This window comes from Pan troglodytes, chromosome 1 (genome assembly GCF_028858775.2).
Source record: "Pan troglodytes isolate AG18354 chromosome 1, NHGRI_mPanTro3-v2.0_pri, whole genome shotgun sequence".
NCBI classification, from domain to species: Eukaryota; Metazoa; Chordata; class Mammalia; order Primates; family Hominidae; genus Pan; species Pan troglodytes.
In genome coordinates, this window is record NC_072398.2 from 140,222,945 (window position 1) to 140,246,955 (window position 24,011).

General features: G+C 35.6%; 1 protein-coding gene across 12 annotated transcripts in view; it reads left to right on the forward strand.

Annotated features, from left to right (window-relative positions):
- The window catches only part of ZNF644 (zinc finger protein 644), a 113,184-nt gene that overhangs the window by 84,316 nt on the left and 4,857 nt on the right, over window positions 1-24,011 (forward strand). For 5 of the 12 annotated variants that reach the window (XM_016922264.4, XM_016922298.4, XM_063799699.1 and 2 more), the window contains 3 exons: window positions 2,868-5,905; window positions 6,087-6,692; window positions 8,646-8,768. The exons of 2 other annotated variants lie outside the window; for them this stretch is intronic. In XM_016922264.4, the coding sequence (XP_016777753.1) occupies window positions 2,868-5,905; window positions 6,087-6,692; window positions 8,646-8,768 (3,767 nt within the window). The remainder of the gene's footprint in view (window positions 1-2,867; window positions 5,906-6,086; window positions 6,693-8,645; window positions 8,769-24,011) is intronic. 5 more of the 12 variants (XM_016922299.4, XM_054684884.2, XM_063799726.1 and 2 more) reach the window with 1 other exon arrangement.

Consider the following 24,011-nt stretch of genomic DNA (forward strand, 5'->3'; position numbering starts at 1 on the left):
CATCTCTAAACCTCTTAACACCAGAACAGATGGGTGGAACATAGAACATGGAAGGTTTTACCTCTGAGGTGGTAACAGTGAAGCCACTCATTAACACTGAATTTACCACTTCGTTAGCAACATTGCTTCCTGTTGAGAAAAACTAATATAGGCTTTCAAATTGACTTAGCATATATTTGTCCACCTCTGTGATTATAATAAGTGGGAACGGAAAGGAAAGTAACTGTCTTTCAAGTTAGTTTTTTGTCGTTCGTTTCAGATTTATGAGATTGTTGCTATTGAAGCGTTTTATGTTTTCTACCTAATTTAATGAGAAATATCAGGAATGAATAGTAGTGTAGCATTAAGGCTTGCTTTTCTTTCCCTTGACATTTGCACACCCTTTCCTAACACATGTTTATGTGCTGCCCATTTTTAACTTCTGTGTATGTGATGTAGAGACTCCTGCTGGGTGATGCATTAGCACCATTTTGGAGTGATATCATTAAATGTGATCTTATTGGAAGTCTATTTTTATTACCACAGAAGTTTGCCAATCTCAAAACAGAATTCTAAAACCTACGAGGGGTGGAAAAAATGATTGTTGGTATAAAAAACAATGTCAAAGATACTGGTAATAGGTATTTGTTGTATTAAATAACATTTTATGGAAAGAATAAGATCAGATTATAAGTGCTTGTTCTAAGTTATAAAATAAGAAAAATGTAAGAACAATTTTATTATTTTATTGTTTTTTATTTTTTGAGACGGAGTCTCACTCTGTCGCACAGGCTGGAGTGCAATGGCACGATCTTGGCTCACTGCAAGCTCTGTCTCCCGGGTACACGCCATTCTCCTGCCTCAGCCTCCCGAGTAGCTGGGACTACAGGCACCCACCACCACGCCTGGCTAATTTTTTTTATTTTTAGTAGAGACGGGGTATCACCGTGTTAGCCAGGATGGTGTCAATCTCCTGACCTTGTAATCCACCCGCCTCGGCCTCCCAAAGTGCTGGGATTACAGGAGTGAGCCACCGCGCCCGGCCTAAGAACAATTTTATTATTCTTGAATTAGATTTAATGTTTTACAAAGCATGAAATTGGTACCCTTAAAGGATAGTAGAAATATTGAACTATATTGAACATGTTTTGATTTCTAAATGTTAGATTGTAAGGTCCTGTTGCCCTAAAATAGTATTACTTGTTATGCAAATTAAAAATACTGCAAAAGAAAAATATACAGGCTTCATTCTTTATCTGAGAGCAGGAACCTAACTTGTCTTGTTTACCATTATATCTGGAATACGGGAACAATGCATGGCACTACTAAGTGCTTAGGAAATATTTGGAGAATAACTGCAAAAAAGGAGAAGAAATATGGAAGCTTATGCCAGTACTTCAATTAGTTAATACCTGGGGTTGCCAAATAGCAGGTTCTTTAAATTGTACATGAAAATTACTGGATATTTTGAGGACCTTATTATAATTACTGAGTTAATAAATCAGAACCTGATGGAACTTGTGTTTGAATGGGGTATCCAAATTTCATAGGAACAAAACTGTTTTTCTTCTTTACACTTTAGGAACTTTTACTTTGATTTTTGAAATTGTGTTTTTATTAATCCAATACTTATTCAGTCTTTTATTCAACAAATATTGCCTGAGCACCTATGCCAAGTGATGTACTAGGTTCTAGAGATATGATAGTGACTAGATTACATTCCCAGCCCTCAAAGAGCTGACATTCTTTGAAGAAGGCAGATACTTCCAATGTGGCCATTTCTAAGAGCAGGAAAAAAACAGGTTGCAAGGGAACTTTTCATAGTGGGGGTAGGCATTACGGTCATGGTGTGAATGGACCCCAAACATTCAGAAATACTGTTTCCTTTAAAAATATTGTACTTTTTTCTCATAATGATTAAATATCTTATCAAAAATGCCTAGAAAAGTTTTATCTACATTTTATATGAAATAAATTTAAAACATGTTTATGCTATTCTATTGTAAAATGTGTTAGGCCATTGCACTAGACCACCAGATCATAAGTGGGATAACTGCATTTAGAGAATGCCTAGAATTTGGGGCCCCACATATGAAAGTTTGACATAAACCTTCATTAATTTTAACTTTAGTAAAGTTAAAATTCGCTTTACTAAAATTTAGTTAACTTTACTAAAGTTAAAATTATAGTTAAGGTTAATTTGAATAAGGAATGAACAAAACTATGAATAAAGCATTTTTACAATTGATAGAATGTTGGGAGAACATTAAGCATCTTGAGAGCAAAGCAGTCTTTTAAAAAGGACTATTTCATACATAAAACGTTGATGTTGATAGCAAATATGTTCATTCAATAAAGTTATTTACTGAATGGTGTTTTGTTACCTTCAGGAATGAACTTATAAGTGACAAATCTTTTACTTCTCTGCAATATTTGATAATTTATATTGTTCTCTAGAATAGAGTGACTACCTCTGATAAACCTACTTAAGTGAAAGAATTTTCTTTGTATTAGCAATCTCCACGTGAGGTTTAAAATTTTTTCAGTCTGTAGCATATTTATATTGTTTTTGAGTGTGTATACATGTGTATCTGTGTGTATGCTGCTTTTCCCTAGTGTGTTTGTGTATGTTGCTTTTCCCTAGACATTTTGTATACATGACGTATTGGATTGTTGTTGTTGCCTAGCATGAAGAACAATATTAACCTTTGAGGTGCTTTTTAAATATTTCAATATGTTTGTGTTCTTTCATTCTTGGAAAATTATTAGAATCTCAATATAAAGAGTAGAAAATTAAACTAATAAAAATATGTACTTTCAACTCTCCATACATTCTAATAGTATTTTTTCTTTCATGCAAATCTAAATTTTTTTTTTCCATTTTCTAGACTAAATGTGTTAAATGGGCTTGCCAACAATATGGATGATTTGAAGATAAACACCGATATTACTGGTGCTAAAGAAGAACTCCTAGATGACAACAATTTTATCTCAGACAAAGAGAGCGGAGTTCATAAGCCAAAAGATTGTCAAACATCATTTCAGAAAAATAATACATTGACTCTGCCTGAAGAACTGTCAAAGGACAAATCTGAAAACGCCTTAAGTGGAGGCCAGTCTAGTCTATTTATACATGCTGGTGCTCCTACTGTTTCTAGTGAAAACTTTATCTTGCCTAAAGGAGCTGCTGTTAATGGACCAGTTTCACACTCCTCCTTAACTAAGACTTCCAATATGAATAAAGGCAGTGTTTCATTAACCACTGGACAGCCTGTGGATCAGCCAACAACAGAATCTTGTTCAACTTTGAAGGTAGCAGCTGATCTTCAGCTGTCTACACCACAGAAAGCAAGTCAACACCAAGTTTTATTTTTGTTATCAGATGTAGCACATGCTAAGAATCCCACCCATTCCAATAAAAAACTACCTACCTCTGCTTCAGTTGGTTGTGACATTCAGAATTCAGTAGGGAGTAATATAAAGTCAGATGGCACTTTAATAAATCAAGTAGAGGTGGGTGAGGATGGTGAAGATTTATTGGTGAAAGATGATTGTGTCAATACAGTAACGGGAATTTCCTCAGGTACAGATGGATTTAGGTCAGAAAATGATACAAACTGGGATCCCCAAAAAGAGTTCATTCAATTTCTTATGACTAATGAGGAAACAGTAGATAAAGCTCCACCTCATTCTAAAATAGGTCTAGAAAAAAAAAGAAAGCGAAAAATGGATGTAAGCAAGATAACTCGTTATACCGAGGATTGCTTTAGTGATTCTAATTGTGTACCCAATAAATCAAAAATGCAAGAAGTAGACTTTCTAGAACAAAATGAAGAGCTACAAGCAGTAGACTCACAGAAATATGCATTATCAAAAGTGAAGCCTGAATCAACTGATGAAGACTTAGAATCTGTGGATGCCTTCCAACATCTAATTTATAACCCAGATAAGTGTGGAGAAGAGAGTTCACCTGTTCATACTAGCACTTTTCTTTCAAATACCTTAAAAAAGAAATGTGAAGAGAGTGATTCTGAGTCACCTGCTACTTTCAGTACCGAAGAGCCATCATTCTACCCCTGTACAAAGTGCAATGTGAATTTTAGGGAGAAGAAGCACCTCCACAGGCATATGATGTATCATTTAGATGGGAATAGTCACTTTCGCCATCTTAATGTCCCAAGGCCATATGCTTGTAGAGAATGTGGACGGACATTTCGAGATCGCAATTCACTTCTAAAACATATGATTATTCACCAGGAGAGAAGACAGAAGTTGATGGAGGAAATTCGTGAATTGAAAGAACTTCAGGATGAAGGAAGAAGTGCACGATTACAGTGTCCTCAGTGTGTGTTTGGTACCAATTGCCCTAAAACATTTGTGCAACATGCTAAAACCCATGAAAAAGATAAAAGGTACTACTGCTGTGAAGAGTGTAACTTCATGGCAGTGACAGAAAATGAATTGGAATGCCATCGAGGCATTGCACATGGGGCAGTGGTAAAATGCCCTATGGTCACTTCTGATATTGCCCAGAGAAAAACACAAAAAAAGACTTTCATGAAAGACTCTGTAGTAGGATCATCCAAAAAATCAGCTACCTACATATGTAAGATGTGTCCTTTTACTACTTCAGCCAAAAGTGTTTTAAAAAAGCACACGGAGTACTTGCATTCATCATCATGTGTTGATTCATTTGGTAGTCCTCTTGGACTTGATAAAAGAAAAAATGACATCCTTGAAGAACCTGTAGATAGTGATAGCACTAAACCATTAACTAAACAACAGTCAACCACGTTTCCAAAGAACTCTGCTTTAAAACAAGATGTGAAGCGAACATTTGGATCAACCTCACAATCAAGTAGTTTTTCAAAAATTCATAAGCGGCCACACAGAATACAGAAAGCTCGGAAAAGCATTGCCCAATCAGGTGTAAACATGTGCAATCAAAACAGCTCTCCTCATAAGAATGTTACAATTAAAAGCAGCGTTGACCAAAAACCTAAGTATTTCCATCAAGCAGCAAAAGAAAAGTCTAATGCCAAGGCAAATAGCCACTATTTGTATAGACACAAATATGAAAACTATAGGATGATCAAAAAATCAGGTGAATCATATCCTGTGCATTTCAAAAAAGAAGAAGCTAGTTCATTAAATTCTTTACACCTGTTTTCATCATCAAGTAATTCTCACAACAATTTTATTTCAGACCCTCATAAGCCTGACACCAAAAGGCCTGAAAGCTTCAAAGATCACAGACGTGTAGCTGTAAAGAGAGTAGTTAAGGAATCTAAGAAGGAAAGTTCTGTTGGAGGGGAAGACTTGGATAGCTATCCGGATTTTTTGCATAAAATGACTGTTGTCGTTTTGCAAAAACTTAATTCTGCTGAAAAGAAAGATAGTTATGAAACAGAAGATGAAAGTTCCTGGGATAATGTTGAGTTAGGAGACTACACTACACAGGCCATAGAAGATGAAACCTATAGTGATATTAATCAAGAGCATGTAAATTTATTCCCTTTATTTAAGAGCAAAGTGGAAGGTCAGGAGCCTGGAGAAAATGCTACTCTTAGTTATGACCAAAACGATGGCTTTTATTTTGAATACTATGAAGATGCTGGAAGTAACAACTTTTTGCATGAGATACATGATCCTCAGCATTTAGAAACTGCAGACGCTTCATTGTCAAAGCATAGTTCTGTTTTTCATTGGACTGATTTGTCTCTTGAGAAGAAATCGTGTCCTTATTGCCCAGCAACATTTGAAACAGGTGTTGGGTTATCAAATCATGTCCGGGGGCATCTTCACAGAGCAGGATTAAGCTATGAAGCCCGTCATGTTGTATCACCAGAACAAATAGCCACAAGTGACAAAATGCAGCATTTCAAAAGAACTGGCACAGGAACACCTGTTAAACGAGTTAGAAAAGGTAAGTTCTCCATGGGGATGATTTGGGCTGATAGGTCTGTGTTCTAATTCTGAAGATTTAAAAGTTTTGTTTGAATTTAGTCTTTATTAGAATCATAATCTTATGTTTCAGAATTAACTCATTTTAGGGTGGTCAGTTTATATAAGAAAGTCTGATATTACTCTTAAAAATTTTTTTCTAGCTATAGAGAAGTCTGAAACCACTTCTGAACACACTTGTCAGCTCTGTGGTGGTTGGTTTGATACTAAAATTGGATTATCAAATCATGTTAGAGGCCACTTGAAAAGACTTGGAAAGACGAAATGGGATGCTCACAAATCTCCAATCTGTGTTCTGAATGAGATGATGCAAAATGAAGAAAAATACGAAAAAATCTTAAAGGCATTGAACAGTCGTCGTATTATTCCCAGACCATTTGTAGCTCAAAAACTTGCATCAAGTGATGACTTTATATCTCAAAATGTTATACCTCTTGAAGCATACCGTAATGGCCTAAAGACTGAAGCTCTGTCAGTGTCTGCATCAGAAGAAGAAGGGCTGAATTTCTTAAATGAATATGATGAAACAAAACCAGAACTGCCCAGTGGGAAAAAGAATCAGTCTCTTACACTCATAGAACTTCTTAAAAATAAAAGGATGGGAGAAGAAAGGAATTCTGCTATTTCTCCTCAAAAGATCCATAATCAGACAGCAAGAAAGAGATTCGTTCAGAAATGCGTTCTTCCATTAAATGAGGATAGTCCGTTGATGTATCAGCCACAAAAAATGGACTTGACTATGCACTCAGGTAAGAGGACGTTTATGACTATGCTATACACAGTTTACATGCAGTTCAATTATGCCTTCTTTAATGGAATCTATGTGGAAAATACTTTCTCACAATCTTCCTGTTTAAGCTGCTTTTTTTTTTTACAGAGCACAGATTGGTTATTCTACTGTCATTTCTGTATAACTCATCAATTGATGCTCATTAGCACTGAGTTCTCTGTGCCTCTTTTCTTGGTCTGAATGTAAGGTGAGAACAAAAGCAGAAGAAAACCACACACACACACAATAAAAACAACAAACAAAAAGCTGATCTGTAAAAATAAAACTTGCTCTGGCTGGAGGATGGTTGTGGATGGGAGGTTGATGTTCAAAAGCATAGCATTATTGAAAAGGCATACCTCTGTCATATTTTTGCCAGTTCTCCAAGGTGATCATGTTTTCAAGATTTAGCTGTTGGTTTTTCCACTGCTTAGGTAAAACAAAACAGACTCTTAAAGCTGAATGGATTGGTGTCTGTTGTGATTAACCCAAAGAAACATCTCCCTCTCCAATTCCTCACGGTATTGTGGAATAGTTTGGTTTTGGAGAACAGTTGTGAACATAAAACATATTTGTTTGGGGTTTTAGGTTTTAAAATAGTGCTCTAATGGAACAGAACAGATGATTTAGCTTAGTGCTTGTGCACCAATAGTTTTTCCTTTTGAAAGGAATATTTTGTATGTATTGGCAAATAATGTGGCAAATAAAGTAGCCAAACTTTATTCAGTATTGCCAAGTGTGGTTTATACTTTTAGACTAGAAAAATTTTAAGTGTTTTTTCTAGATTTCTTTTTGAAGGTTAATGTTGAAGGTTTATGTAAATGGTCTCATGATTAGAGCTCTAAGTTGAATGTGTCGGAGGTAATAGTTAATGGATTAATAACGACTAACATTACTGTAAAGTAATGTTGTTTATTTGCTTTGGGGCAGACATTGTGATATCCCAAATAGTTGTAATGCAATTTTGATTTAAGGAAAGATAACTTTGTATTGTAAGTGGTCTGGAAAGCAGTTTATCTTGTATGAGCTTCTGTTTAATCCGGCTTTTTCTTTCGAATAAAGAGTCTCTGAAAGTCAATAGCTTTCAATATTTTTTCAGAAGGATAAAATGCAGGGAAGATGTGTTAGCTGTGTTGACCAAGGGGTAGTATACTTCAGAGATGGAAAGCATATTTGTGGCTATCACAGTAATGCTGAAGAAACCAGTTGAAATGTGTTGGGGGAGTGAGGATTGTCTGAGAAGTTAGGAGTTTCTTATTGTTTGAACATGTTTTTCCTGTGATGACTAAGATGTTAGCTTGTTGATCATTTATTTAGCACAAAGATTTTAGCAAAAAACTTTAAATCATTAACTTTCATTATTGATTGCGCATTCAGAGTAATGAACATAAAATACCCTAAATAAAATGTTGTGTCTAACAGCTGTTCAGTGGTGTGTTTTACCACCTTTTCTCCCAGCCTTCATCAGAAAGCCTAATTTAGTATTGAGACTTTTACGGTTTTGTGGGTAAAACACTTTAATTACCACTTTGTCAACTAGACTTTTTAATTCTTTTTATTGGTAATGTTGTAAGCTTTGAAACTTCTCAACAGAACCGTGGTGTTCAAATCACAGGATTGTATTGTAGTAGGTTTAAGAAATAATCTGCGTAACACAGAAATCTGCAAGAAAGTAATAATAGGTGTATATCCAGAGGAGCTCAAAGGTTCAAGTCACTCCTCTTCTACCTTTCCAAAGAGCATGAGTTGACTCTAAATACTAACTACAAACTAATAACAATTAACTTAATTTCCCCTCCTTATTTTAAGTTAACCTATTTCATTGAACGTTTTGAAAACCATCTTTATTGTGGTGCTTTTCTACACTCTTTAAGCTAAGAAAATTTCACTTTTTGAAGTGAGAACTGGATTATAGTTTTCTTTTGAATGATAGGTATGCCTGTGAAGCTTAGAACATGTGTGCATTGCAATACGACGTTTACAAGTGCTGTTAGCCTGTCCAACCACTTACGCGCTTATGCACGAAAGAAGAGTGCTGGACTTTTGACTGGTACAGGTATGTTTGAACAGATATCACAGCAAGTCTGTTTGATACAATACACTTTTTTTTTCCCCACCAGACTGGTGTTAATTCAGATCATATTTATAGCTTTCTTTGGTAAGCTGCAGTTGAGTCTGAATACACATTGAATTTCAGCAACTTGTAAACTGTTAGATGTAATTCTAAGCAAGTTAATCTTTTTCTTTTGGCTCTTATTGACTTAATTTGGGGGAAAAAAAAATTAACCCAAGAGGTGTGGAACTTTTGAGTCTACCTTAATCCCATTTCTTTTTTAGAATACTATTTTTGATTTTTAAATTGATTTTAGATTCCAGTAAAACACCTCTCTTTATAGTTCTAGTCAGGCTCAGTGGTGTGTCCCTATAGTCCCAGCTACTCATGAGGCTGGCAGGAGGATCACTTGAGCTCAAGAGTTAGAGGCTATAATGTGCTATGATTGTGCCTGTGAATAGTCACTGCACTCCAGCCTGGGCAACATAGCATAAAAATATTGTAGTTCTAGCTTGGGGAAATCCTTTATTAGAAAAGGAAATTATAGGGAAATTTCAAAATGTAGACTTGATTAGGAAACTAAGCAAACTAATGAATTTTCATTAGTCTATAGATTAGATCTTTGAAGGGGTGAGCCTTAATAATGGCTTGTGTTGACAAGTGAATAGATTTTTCTTTTAATACTTCTTAAATATATTAAGGATTAATAAATTTAGCTATGCACATAAGTGTTAACATGCACATTTCTGTGTTATTTTTGGTTGGTTAGCCCAACCTTGCAGATACCTCTTAATACTGCTCATCTGTGAAAATTTTATTAGCTTACTTATATGTAATACGCTTCTTATAACCTACAAAATGCTTTGCACTTTCATTTGTAGTCTTTTAAGCTACCCTGCTTCAGCAAATCTCATTTCCCTCACATCTTAAAATATACCCTCTTTTTGACATAGATCTACATAAATTCTTTTGCCTAAAATTCTTTCCAATCATTTTATTTCTCTTGCTCTTTTTTAGATCACTGCCTCCTGCTTTCTTCTACTTGTTTTCCCAGCTTTTTTGTTCTTCCTCATGTCCTAGAACTTAGATCCAATATGTTCTTGCTTTCAAAAAACCACTTATATTTATACTAGTGTCTTTCTTCTGCTTCTTTGCATTCTTCCTTAACTTGATATACAAATGACCAGGGATGAATGTTGACAATTTATATTAAAAAGAGAGGAGTGGGGTGAGTTTTAGTCTACTGGATTAGGCCTCCTACTCTGAGATTATAATTTTTATATACCCTCACCTTTATCAGGCATGGCAAGTGATTGCAGACATTAGAGGTGGGGAACAATAAAAATAAGTGACTATACAAGTAGGAAATCATTATTGTTACCATACTTGCTAACTTTTATTGAACATTTACTATGTGTCAGGCACTATGCTATGCAATTTACATGCATAACATTTAATCTTTACAACAGCCATACAAGTTGTAGGTACTGGAATTCTCTTACGTTTTATAGGAAACTAGGACTTAGAGAACTTAATTTGCTCAAACTTACACAGTTAATAAGTAGCAAGGTTGTAATTCAAATCAGGGCTATCTTACCTAATCTTTGTTTTTAATCACTATTCTCTACCTTACACAGGCGGCCTATTTTTGAATTTCTTATTTTTAAAATAAGAAATTGAAATAAAAATAAGCAATGGAAAATTCTAAAATGAAGGTGGGTTTGTTTGTTTATTTATTTATTTATTTTGAGACGGAGTCTCGCTCTGTCACCCAGATTGGAGTGCAGTGGCGCGCTCTCGGCTCACTGCAACCTCCACCTCCCTGGTTCAAGCAATTCCCCTGCCTCAGCCTCCCGAGTAGCTGGGATTACAGACTCACGCCATCATGCCTGGCACATTTTTTTGTATTTTTAGTAGAGATGGGGTTTTACCATGTTGGACAGGCTGGTCTCGAACTCCTGACCTCAGGCAGTCTGCCCGCCTTAGCCTCCCAAAGTGCTGGGATTACAGGCGTGAGCCACCGCACCTGGCCTGAAGGTGGGTTTAAAATGGGGACTATTCTGGTGAAGACTGAATAAATAAGAGTCTGATTAAAAAGAGCAGAGATCCAAGAAGTGCTTAGGCCTAAATTAGACTTTAGAGGAGTTAATGTTCCATTCTGATTATTCAAGCAGATTATGCAAATATCCAATAAGGCAAGATATCTCCAGTCCAGATTTTATTAGTCCATTAAAAAAATGCTTTTACTTCATCTGAAAATTCTGCAAAACACAGGATTAATTACTTATAAATAACTGGTAGTAAATCTCCATTTACCAAGAATGCACTTATGAAGATTATCTAAAAAATCTTCATTATCAGAGAGAAAAGTAATGTAGGATGACTGGGAATATGTTTAGGTCCTGAAGAATAAAAGAGGGTGTTATTTTAAAAATATGATTAAGTACTACCAAAATATTAGAAGTACTAGGAAATAGAAAGCGTGTGTTTGGCAGTCCTAGGCAAAGAAAAGGAAAATGAGAAACTGAAGAAAGCCTAGGGTCTTATTTTCCACACCCAGTAGCCACTTTTGAGAAACTTTAAAAACTAATGCTTCTTTTTCTTGGAAATTCTGAAACATTTTTTCCCTCATTAAAAAAAATCTTCTTGATCAGTAGAGCTATACAGATGTCTTTGCTGCTTATTCATGCCAACTAAGAAGTTTTTTTTCAAGCTTTATTAACTTTTCTGTTTTCCAGATAGAGAATTCTGTATTGTATTTACAAACTCCACATACTAATTATCCCCCATATCAATATCACTGTTATAAAGCAGTGTTCCTAAAAACCTATGGCCCTAGAAGGTTCCACTTGGTTATTATAAGTGATTCATTAATTTATATGAGTAACAGGCATCATTTTTCAAGAACACATGATCTTTTAATGAATAAAATGCAAATTCATTTTTATAAAATCTTACCTTAGTATATCACAAAATTGGAACAATGTAAAGGGAAAGTAGATAGGAATAAAGCCTCCCTAACCATGTCCAGTATGTGTATTTCTAGTTTAAGCAATCTTAATTCATGTAGATTTTAAGTTGTGTGGTCCACTCTTGAATACAAAGCTTAGATACCCTCAGACTAAATGGTAAAGGCCTGCTTTTGGTTACCTGTGATAGAATAAACTTTCAAGCCTTCTTAGAAGCCACAGCTCCTGGTCTCTTCTGTGGGAACTGGTGACTTTTTGAGGGAAGAAAAATATTTCTTCTAACTTATAATCTCTTCAAGTATCCTGAATACACTGAAAAGGATATCCCTCTTCTTCCCAAAATACCTGTTTACTGGTAACTTAAATACTTCTAATGTGATGGTTCTCAATCTTTACTGGGGTCACCGACATCTTTGAGAATTTCATGAAAGCTGTGGGCCCCATCCCAGAAACATGCACTTATTTGTTCTCAGATAAAAATTTTTGTGTGTATAGGCTTTGCGTATCTCCTGAAGGCTATCACCAATTTGTCTGATGGCAAATTGAGAAAGGAGAGATGCCAGAATAAAAGGAAAGTAGAAACAGAACTAGGAATCAGAAGCCTTAAGAAGTTCTTTTTTTTTTAAGAGCAGAAGATGCTTAAAATGCAAGAATTGCATAATAGCAAAACTAATTGTGGGGTCATTATCTTCCCTAATATTTGTAAAAGGAACCGATGGAGGAAATAGGAAAGATTTAGAATTGAAGATTTGGAAGAGGTAGGCAGACTTGGGAGAGTTAAATTGTCATAAAAGAATAATTTCACAGATTAAAGTTTTGCCCAGAACTGTCCCAGTTTATCTTCTGTTGGGTAGGTTCAAATAAATTGTTTAATAATTTTTCTCTGTCTTCACTTGTAGATAATTTATGAAGCTGTTTTACTTCCTTTCCCCGATCAATCTTTATCAAAATAGACTAGAATCAAAGGGTTTATTTTATATCCTATATTGTAAATTTAAGGCAGACTTCTTATTCAAGAGTTTATTCTAGTTATTTATGGAATGCAGTAATGGTAGGGTTTTTTTTTTTTTGAGATTTTGTTCTCTTTAATGTTTTACATGCTCATACAGATTTTTTTCTGGTTAATTTTCCATACAGTTTAATGAGAACATTATATAGTTTTCATTAAATATTGAAATTTTATAATGTAGCTTATATTAATTACTTCTGGACTTTTTATTTTACTGATTAGCTTTTTTTGTGCCTAATGTTTTAATTAAATGATGTATTTTTATGCTAGCCATATTAAGAACATAGTTCTATTAAGTTATTAATGGAGTGACTATACATACTGGTTTACCTTGTTGCCACACCTAAGTACTAGTGCCTCTTTTACTCTCATAAGTGTCCTGGATTGAATAGTAAATTAATCATCCTGGTTATTAAAATTGCTAAAGCATTTAAAATTAAGGTAAAGCATATTCTATCAACCTAATCTGCAATCAGGAAAAAAAATATATTTTGAGGTCAAAATAAGAGTGAATTTCAACAGGTAGGGAAAGGGAAATACAGAGTAGAGAGAATGTTGTTAAAGGAAGTGGATCTGTCAGATGAATGCCACAATGCTTTTCTATGGTAGATAGCATGTTGTTATCTTTTGTAAAGAAGAAACAATGATGGTAGCAGTCAGCATTTTAATTGAGACTTTATTTTATATCTTGACCACATGTACAAATTTACATTAATACAAACACACAATTCCTTGTGTACTCACCTAAATGTACTTTAATATTTTCTTTTTTATTATATTCTTTGTTGTGAAAAATTAATGCTGGTCATGAGCCAGTAAATTGATTTGCTACCCACTTAAGAAGTCACTATCATAGATTGAAGACACTGCCCTAACTGCCTCTTTCTCTTAGGGGTTGGTACTGACCAATGGTAGTAGTATCTTAGAAGTCATAACTCTTCTGTGGCAGCAGGTGAATTTTCTATACTCATTCTATCCACATTTTTCTCTCTAGATCACTTTTGTAAATCAAATGCTAACCTCTGGGACTTAAAGTAATTGGAAATTTCTAGTTACTCATTTAAAATTAATGCAAGAAAAATATTTTTATATTTGGGAGGGGCTTCATTTCATTATCTTCAGAACAATTTTGTGTGTGTGTGTGTGTGAGATGGAGTTTCACCCTAGTTGCCCAGGCTGGAGTGCAGTGGTGCAGTCTCGACTCACTGCAACCTCTGCCTCCCAGGTTCAAGTGATTCTCCTGGCTCAGCCTCCTGAGTAGCTGGGATTACAGGCACACGCCATCACGCCCAGCTAATTTTGTATTTTTAGTAGAGATGGGGTTTCTCCATGTTTGTCAGGCTGGTCTCGAACTCCTGACTTTAGGTGATCCGCCCGCCTGGGCTTCCCAAAGTGCTAGGATTACAGGCGTGAGCCACTGCACCCAGCCCAGAACGCTTTCTTGATACGTTTTGGAAGTAAAGCCCAATTGTTGCTATTCTACAACAAATGACTTATCCATCATAATTATTTGACTTTTCTGATGAGGTCAATACCACTAGTGCAATATATTAACGTTTTTAAAAAATCAAGTCAGTGTTTTATTTTTCATACCATCTACTTTTAAGTGTAATCGTAGTAGGTTTCTTTTGCCTGTTTTCAGCTTTAATGATATAATTGGCCACACAGGACTGTAACAAGTACTAGTGAACATATAGCACAGTATCAAGTGCTGAATGGGTTTGTAAGCCACTAGAAAAGTCATTCTTATGTTGTGGAAAGTGCTATGGGAGCACTTTCTGATGTGATAGAAAAAATAGTATTGTGAAAGCTTCCCAATGTGCATTAAATTATTTGTTCATTCATGAGTGTCACTGTAGTGTCTTTTAAAAATAATATAGTATTGCATGTTTGAAAAATTGCATGTTTTCATAGTGGTTCATTCAGACTGAAAGAGTGTAAGTAGAAAATTTTGATCTTCTTATTAAGATTAAACTCCAAATGAGCAAACTTGCTTCTGCTTAAAGCAAACTCCTTGATAATTCTTCCAGACTGGGCTGAGGAGGGTATGTGAAAAGTATGAGACATGTCTCTGCTGTCAGAGAAATTAGGAAAGGATTGTTGACAATATACATAAAACTATCAAAAATTGAAAACTGTGCAAGATAGTATACAACTAAATGGCATATCGGCTTTAAGTGTTGTAGGAGTTCAGGTTGATTATTTTAGTCTAAGCCTCCTTTTGAGGGGAGCTGGGAGTTGAGATTCCTTTTTTTTCTGATGCCCTTACTGTTTGTCTCATTGAATTAGAGCTTGTAAAAAACAGAAAAAATAAATAAATAAAAGTAGTTCATGCTGGTATGCTTCTTGTCACTTTTTAAATGCAAGAGAACAACAAAACTAGCAGCCATACAAAATTTTATTCATTCAACAAAAGTTTGAGTTCTTGTACCAAGACTGTTCATCGCTGAGCCAGTAAAGATACTGCACTCCAGCTGCATAAACATAATATAACCCAGTGGGAAAAGATCAAGTATGCCATTACAGAAGGGTTTATATGGTTTCAGCCAGACCCTGAAGTTGAAGGATGCAGTAGAGTTTTAGGAAGACGAGATGAAGTGTAGAATATTTCAGGCAGAGAAGAACATAGTGTGGACACAAAGGGATGAAATTTGGACTTCAAGTGTCAGGAGTGGAACTTGGAGTTCAAGTGTCAGAAGATTTGGTTACAGATGTTTGGTAAAATTGTAGTGCCAGAAAGGTGGGGTTGGTGCTTTGAATGCTTGGTAAAAAAAATTAGGAAGTCATTAAAGGATGTTTTAAAAATAAGGAGGCCGGGCGTGGTGGCTCACACTTGTAATCCCATTACTTTGGGAGGCTGAGGCAGGCACATCACCTGAGGTCAGGAGTGTGAGACCATCCTGGTCAACATGGTGAAACCCTGCCTCTACTAAAAAAAAATACAAAAAACTAGCCAGGCGTGGTGGTATGCGCCTGTAATCCCAGCTGTTCAGGAGGCTGAGGCAGGAGGATTGCATGAACCCAGAAGCTGGAGGTTGCAGTGAGCCGAGATTGTGCCATTGCACTCCAGCCTGGGCAACAAGAGCAAAACTCCTCAAAAAAAAAAAAAAAAAAAAAAAAAAAATCAGCCCAGTGTGGTGGTGCACGCCTGTAATCTGAGCTACTCAGGAGGCTGAGGCAGGAGAATTGCTTGAACCTGGGAGGTGCAGGTTGCAGTGAGCCAAGATTGTGCCACTGCACTCCAGCCTGGGCGACAGAGTGAGACTCCGTCTCATAAATAAATACAAAAGGAAAATAGGCCAGGCGCCGTGGCTAACACCTGTAATCCCAAGCACTTTGGGAGGCCGAGGCAGGCGGATCACCTGAGGTCAGGAGTTTGAGACCAGCCTGGCCAACATGGTGAAACTCCGTCTCTACTAAAAAATACGAAAAAGTAGCCAGGCGTGGTGGTGGGCGCCTGTAATCCCAGCTACTCAGGAGGCTGAGGCAGGAGAATCGCTTAAACCTGAGAGGTGGAGATTGCAGTGAGCTGAGATCATGCCGTTGCACTCCAGCCTGGGCAACAGAGCAAGACTCCATCTCCAAAAAAGGAAGGAAGGAAGGAAAGAAGGAAGTGAAGGAGGGAGGAAGAGAGGGAGGGCAGAGAGAGAGAGAAGAAAAATAAGGGAATGGTATGGTCAAACTTATATTTTAAAAAGCCATTCATGAGACAGAGAAAAGATGGGTCTTTATATTTCTTAGCTATAACTTATTTCTATAGTATTGTTCTTCATTAAGAGCATATATGTGTATACATTTATCTGCACAGTAACATATCATTTATAAGTGATTAGCAAGGTAACGAATTATCTGAGTTGAGTAAATTCTCTAGGTGACTGAAGAATAGTCCTTTAACTGTTAATAACTTGATTTTTCCTAACCATTTTGGTGGTTATTGCTCCAAAATGTTGTTCTTATTTTTGCCTTGAGTAGCTTGGATGTAATTTAATCGAGTATTTTGGGTAACCCTTATAGATACTCTACTAATTGTTTTATTATTCCAGCAAGAATTAGGCTATTTCTCCACCATACAAAAAAATGATCGGCTGATTTTTTCACTAATTCAACAAGCACTTTTTCCACCTCCAACTGTGCTAAGTATGCAGAGATACATTGGATCTTACAATACAGTAGAAGCACATATATGCATAACTGTAATACAAGACAAATTGTTAAGTGCCATTGGAGAGGTATGCGTGAAATACTGTGGAATTTCAGAGAAAGAGGAAGACACTTTCAGCTAGACTAGGATCTCCCAAGGCTTTTGGAATTAGCATTTGAATGGACCCTGATGTATAGCTAACTGAAATGGAAATGGGGGTCAGGGGTGGGGAAGAGAAATGCCTGAAGGAGGGAGCAAGGTGGAACAATGTGGGAAGTTTATTGGAAATACTAGGAAGTAGGAGGTAAGGGAATTGAGTTGGACTGGTAAAGTGAGTCAGATAGATGACGTAGAATGCTAGTCTAAGATGTTGGAATTAACTTTGTAGTGGGGAACTATTTGAATGCAGAATTTGTGTAATGCTTTTGAAATTGCTTTTTAAATAAAGGATTTGGCAGAGAGGAGGAAAAATTGCAGGGTAGATCATTTTAAGAGTCCTGTACCAGGTCAGTGATATTAAGAATGTAAAGGAGGGGTACTAGATGTATGGGTAATATTATGGAAATAAAATAAGCAGGATATGGTAGATTAGAGTTAAGAGATGACTCAAGATTTTAAATCTGAGTGGGAGGAGGATGGTTATACCAGTACAGTTAATCAATCTGCTACCATGCTGTCTGGTAGAAGGGCAGGCTTCATTACTTCTCTGTCATTTACTAGCAACACTTCAACATCCAGCTATCCACTATAACAAAGTGTCATCTTAAAAGCAGGAGATCTACAAATTTGGAAAAGAGAGCTTTATTTCTTAGGAAGCTTGAAGCCTGCAGGCTTGGAAGTGTATCCTCAGACAGAGACCAAAAGCAAGCCCTTCAAAGGAGGAACGGTGAGACAGGAAGTTATGTTGAATGGGTTGGCTAAGTATACATATTCAACAGATTATAGGAGGAGCTATGAATATTCATGGGGGGTGCACACATGCTTAGTGTGCACACTCCATGTTACATACATCCCATGTTCACTTTGAGGTGGAGACCTAACATTTAATCATAGTAAAATTAAGGTTTACATGTCAAAAGGTGAAACAGAGTTCATAGGCATCCTATGTGCAGCCTTCATGGACCAGCTAGAACCAGTTGGTGATCTCTAATCAGTAAGGAATGCTGGTCAGTTCAAAACCACAAAAACAGAGAGGAGTCTGGCTTCTGAGTTAGGCAATTGGTTGATATCAGTGGGGAGCAAGTCTTTTGAAAGGGTTGGTTTCTTTTTAACTCTTAGGAAGGAAAGTTTTATGGTGGTTAGTGAGGGAGGGGACCTAACGAGACTTGCTTCACCTCCTGTCCCATCATGGCTGGGAACTCAATTTTTAAGGTTTCTCTGGGCTCACCTTGGCAAAGAGGAGGGTGTCCATTCAGTCTGCTGTAGAACTTAGAATTTTATTTTTATTTCTCAAAAGCAAATAACCACACTTGTTGAATCAGTAAGTTTGTTTTTAGGAGAATATAGCCTAAGAGTTACACCATTGTAGCATAAAATACTTAAATTTTATGATGCTTGTTTTTTGCTGCTCATTGGTTTCATAAGGAAGGTGATCTATTTTGACTGACATCTTGTTTTTCATGCAAGTCTTACCTAGTTTCCTAGCATTACTATTGGTTTAATTATTTACTAAGTTTCTGGGTTTTGCTTTTTTTTTTTAATATATGTTTGGGAATTTTAAATATATCTAATTCTATCTTCAGTTATAATGTTTGTGTTTGCTATGATTTTTATTCTCTAAGCCTTAAATAATGAGATTCAGAAAATATCATTAGGTATAGAGTTTATTCAAGCCCAAAGCTTGAGGATGGCCACCTGGGAGCATAGGTTCAAGTTGCCCTGGATATACACTGTGATTAGCAGCAGTTACAAGTGAGTTTTTAAGAAAAAAAGTGGTTTCTATGTTTATTTACCAAGAATTTACATTAAGATAACGTAAGCTATCGATTGGCTATACATTGTTCTTTGTATCACAGATTTCAGGAACATAAAAATAATGGGTGAGGCATCATGTCAGGAACATAATGAATGCCTAGTTTAAACAATTGCCCTCCCCTCAGTGGGGGGCATGAGAGTCAAGTGACTGAAGTCCCCTACTCCAGTCTTTCTGGGCCTGGTAAATCTTGCACACTGTGCATAGCTGACTGCTGAGCTGCTTTCCTTCTCTCTAACATGAATTTCTTGAATGCGGTTTGTAATCTGGATTAAGATAGAATTAGCCCTTATAATATAACAAGGCATGTGGTTGGCCAGAGCTAAATTTTAGGTAATGTTTTAATTGACTTTACGGAAATAATAAAATAACACTCAGACTTTCTCTATTGGAGGTTAGGGCAAAAGGATGGCTGTAGGTAGTTCCTCACTTATTGCAGAAGTATAAAAAAGTAGAAAAGTAGAATTTACTTTTTTTTTTTGGTATGCCTAGGGTTTGAAGAATGAGGTTAATTCTTGTTATCCAAGGTTTATGTATTTAATTGTAGCTTAGCTGGAAGTTGGCTAAAACAGAAAATATCTGATCAATACCATGTTTGGTTATAGTTTGAATTTTGGCTGGAATGTGTAAGGCTCTTGAGAACTATAAAAAGCCAAATCAGATCCATTGCGACCATGGATTTGTGCCATTTAGATTTACTAATATATTGTTGTGAGTCCTATCTAATTTAAGGTAAATATGATTGTATTGAAAATAATTTAAAGGAAATTTTAAAGTTAGGTGGTTTTCTTAGCTAATTTTATGATCAAGAACAATTTAATTATTGTTACTACATCTGAAATGATATATCAGAAATATGGAGATTTTAGAGGGCAGGGACTGTGATTATTTTGTTTGTAATTCTAAACAAAAGTGACTTAAAGCAGATTGTCATTAGGTACTTTAATGTTTATTCTGATTTCAGATGTGTCTTACAAAAGTGGTTGATGTTGATGGCTAATGCCTATTTTGCTTAATAAAACGGCATACAAGTCCAACTTAATTGAAAAGAAAATTTTAAATGTTATTTTCTTACCTGTTACCACAAAGAAGTAATACGTTTGCTATCCTATCAAATCAACTGACCAGTAAGCCACTTGTAGTTGTGATATTGTTAGCTTTTTTAGCTTTGGGTAAGCTGATAAAACTAGCCTGCCTCTAATTCCTGTTTATAAAAATGTGTGATGAAGTATCATATTTATGTCCAGCTTTTCCCTTTACATAGAGAATACTTGCTCAAAATACCCTTTAGTAATCATCCCCTCTACTTTGAAATAGTGGAGTCTTCTACAAATTGTACTTTTTCTTTAACTGAATCCATTCAAGTTTAAATAAAAGGCTACTTCCATTTCCTTTAACTCTTTCTCTGAACTATAAGGCTGTTGACTATACTTAATTTAACTTCCTACTTTGTAGGACAAACTCAAGCAACCAGTCCTTGTGGACTAATAATTGTAAAACCACAAACCTAATTCTTAAAGCAAAGGAAATCTGCTTTCCAGGTATTTTGCATTTCATCCTCTTCCAGGTAAATTATTAAAACAAGCAGGAACTAGTTAACTTTGCCACTGATTGCTGTGTGATTGAGTTACTTATCTTTTTTTCAGTCACTGGGAGTGGAAACTCTAAAAATTAATGAAAGTTATTTAGGGTACTAAAAAATTACCCAATTTTAGAGTGAAAATATCAAGGGAAAATGTTGATGAAAATAAATACTTTTGAGGTGACCAAATGTGTATCTTTATACTTCATGCCTGACTGTAAGGGAAACATTGCTTTTTATAATGTAAACGACTCATCTTGGGAATAATGAAGTGGTATAGCTAGGAGCAAAGAACTGATGTTGATAGGAGTAGGGGAGTCCTTTTCAATTTTAATACTGTGTAGAATGGGGATTTAACAATTTTTCTCAGCCTTTTTTTTTTCCTTTTTTGAATGGGCCGAGAGATTGAGGGGTGGAACTGAATGCAGCCTTTCTCATTTATGATAGTAGATACTCAGGTCCCAGGGCTGCTATTTGCAAAGTCCAATGCAAAATGAGTATGTGGTAGACCTCGTTCAAAAATTAATAGTTTCAAGGCTGCAACAGTAGAGCATTAAACTGAGTGTGGGGCTCTCCCTATGTGACTGTGTAAGTTGGACACCCATGAAGCTGGTCTCCTAGGCACTTTGTACAGAAAGAAAGATAAAAGCTGAATAAATGAAACTTTGGCTTCTCAGCAATTGGCTTTCTCTACCCCATTCCTGTTTTACACAAGCTAGCATGTTGTTGTTGTTGTTGTTGTTGTTTTCTAAAAAAAGGCCCTGATTCTTTTTCATTTGAGGCCAAAGGAAAGAAAATTATATTTGCAGTCTTTTTATATGCTTGGGGCTTATGAACCTTGAAGGATTAGTGACAACAGTTATAATTGAATTTATTACTAACACAGGAACAGAAAACCAATACTGAATGTTTTCACTTATAAATGGGAGCTAAACAACGAGAACACATGGACACAAAGAAGGGAGCAACAGACTGGGGCCTACCTTAAGGGTGGAGGGTAGGAGGAGGGAGATAATAAAAAAAACTACCTATCAGGTACTGTGCTTATTGCCTGGGTGATGAAATAGTCTGTACACCAACTCCTGTGACAATTTACCTATATAACAAACCTGCACGTGTACCCCTGAAGTTAAAATAAAGGTTTAAAAAAAAGAGTTGAGTTTATTTTTCTTACACTTGTGTATCCTTTGGCATGTGTGCATCCTCTTCCCACCTCACCACTGCCAGCACGACCTCCAGCACCAACTTTTTAATAGTGATAGAATGATGATTTACCTGTTCGTGTCATGTTTATTCCTACTGTAGTTCTGAATGAGCTCATAGCTAATATTGTCCACCAAACTTACACAGGCCAACCACTTAGAGAAGAAATTTTCTTCCCTCTCGTAGGGGTATACTGTGCCTCTTACTTTGGATATAGATACCCCAGTTGTTTCACTTTGTCCTAGAGATACCAGCAACCAATTAGAAAAGAAATGGATTAAACAAGACTTTTAAGTTATTGGGCAGGTGAGAATGATTACAAATAAAAATACTTCGGTGGCGAATGTTAATTTAGTTATGGTGTGCTTTATCAAAGAAGTTCCAGATGTTTTTATGAAATCTCATTCTCTTGGGTCATTTATATCGTGAAGGAAAAAGAAAATGAAACTCATTGAAGCAATTATTGTATAAAATGAGCAGAAAGGTGGAAAGAGCAAAAGATTTTAATGTCAAAGTCAAAAGTAAATTCTTAATCTTCTTTGTATAAAACTAAATAATGGCTCAGAAAACAGACTTGAATTTTTATGTGTTGTGTTATCTATTTATTTGCTTTGCACCAGTCTGGTTTAGTGCTTTGGCATGTTGTTGTCGTCATGGTCATTGGTCGTCGTATTCATAGCATAGCAGTGTGGTGTTCTTTTTGAGGACTCATGAGTTTATTGTATTTCTCTTTCATATTTGTATTTGACCAAGACAAATATCTTACTGAAAGGTATATTCTATTTTTTTTTTTTTGCATTTGACCTTACAGCTCAATTTATTCTCCGTATGAGTAAAATATTCTCAGTAGCAATTTAGATCTTTTATAAATCAGGTAACTTGAAAGATTTTTAACAGTCTTTTGGTTGAAATCGATCACTTAAACAGTTTCTGCCCACTGAATAGTAATCTTAGGAAGGTTTGGATGACTGGATTTGTTTCTTTCTATAGAAGCTTATGCTTGAGAAGAAAATTAATACTTTCTAAAAATAATTTTTTAATATATTTAAAGTATAGAAACAATGTTAGATTTAAAATACTTTGTAAAGAGAAAAGAGTGTGTGGGTTTTTTGTTTTTAAGTTCCTTGGAGTTTTTTGGTCACTAACAAGTGCAAATAAAATCCTATTACAAAAAAAGGCTTTGTGTAACAAAGTTATCTATTTGGCAGATTATTCATATAAACAACTCTGTTAAAGCTTTGGCTGTTTATCACAGATACTGATGGGCTGCATTATATTAAAACTGAATGTGTTAGTGATCTGTATTTAATGTTCTAGTGGCTCCTGGTACAGTCCAGAACAAAACTACTTTTCCCTCTAGATATAATAAAATCTCTTAAGTGAGAATATTGGTATAACAGACATGTTTCTACCTCATCCTTTTCATTTATTGAAATTTTCTGTGTAAATCATCCTTTTATGTAGAGGATCCTATGTGGATGTCCCCTTTTTGTGCAGTTTTAATATGTTAAATACTCAATTTTAAACAGATTTTCCCAAAGGTATGGGCAATATCACAGGAGTGGGTTTGGATATTGGCATTAGAAAAACTATTGTAAAATATGTTCATGTTTCACCTGCTCAAAAATATAACATTTCAGGAGATAATAAATCTAGAATTGATGAAGATATTAAAACACTGAGGCATTTAGATTTCAATTTCCAAAGTTCCCAGATTTTTAATATTTTAACTTTGTGAATAAGTTTCTAGGGATTCTCAGTGCATGAGATTCTGTAACCTTAACTTTGGAGCCCTGGGTTCTAGAGATGATTGATCAGTCATATGCTGGCAGAGTTGTCCTGCTTTCCAAGGTTATAATACCTTCAAATAATCATTGCTACAAAAATGATGGCATTCTCATTTCAAGTTTAGATCTGATCATTCATAAAACAGCCTAAATTTAAGAGTTTCCACAGTCCATAAAGCATCAAAAGCCATAAAATAATTCTTTTTTCCCTATTAAAGAAAAAGCCAAAAATATTTCTGTATTTTAGAATAAACATTTCCAGTTCCATTTTTAAAATATTAACAACATGTAAATTTAAATGCTTTTGTAACTGATAAAATGTTCTTTTGCATATTTCCCTACCATCCTCCTGCCCTTCTTCCTCAATTTGCTTTACACCCCTAACATTAACATTCTGTGAACAAATTTTTAAGGGTTGTTATAATGTATTCTATTTGTATCCTACAGTAATTTATTTGCATTTTAAAAGGAGTTTGAATACAGTGTGGCAATTTTGACAACCAGCAAGCTCATCAAAGTAAGATTCTACCTGTAATCTTATGATACACCAAATGCCTGCTCTATTCTGCCTAACACAGACAAG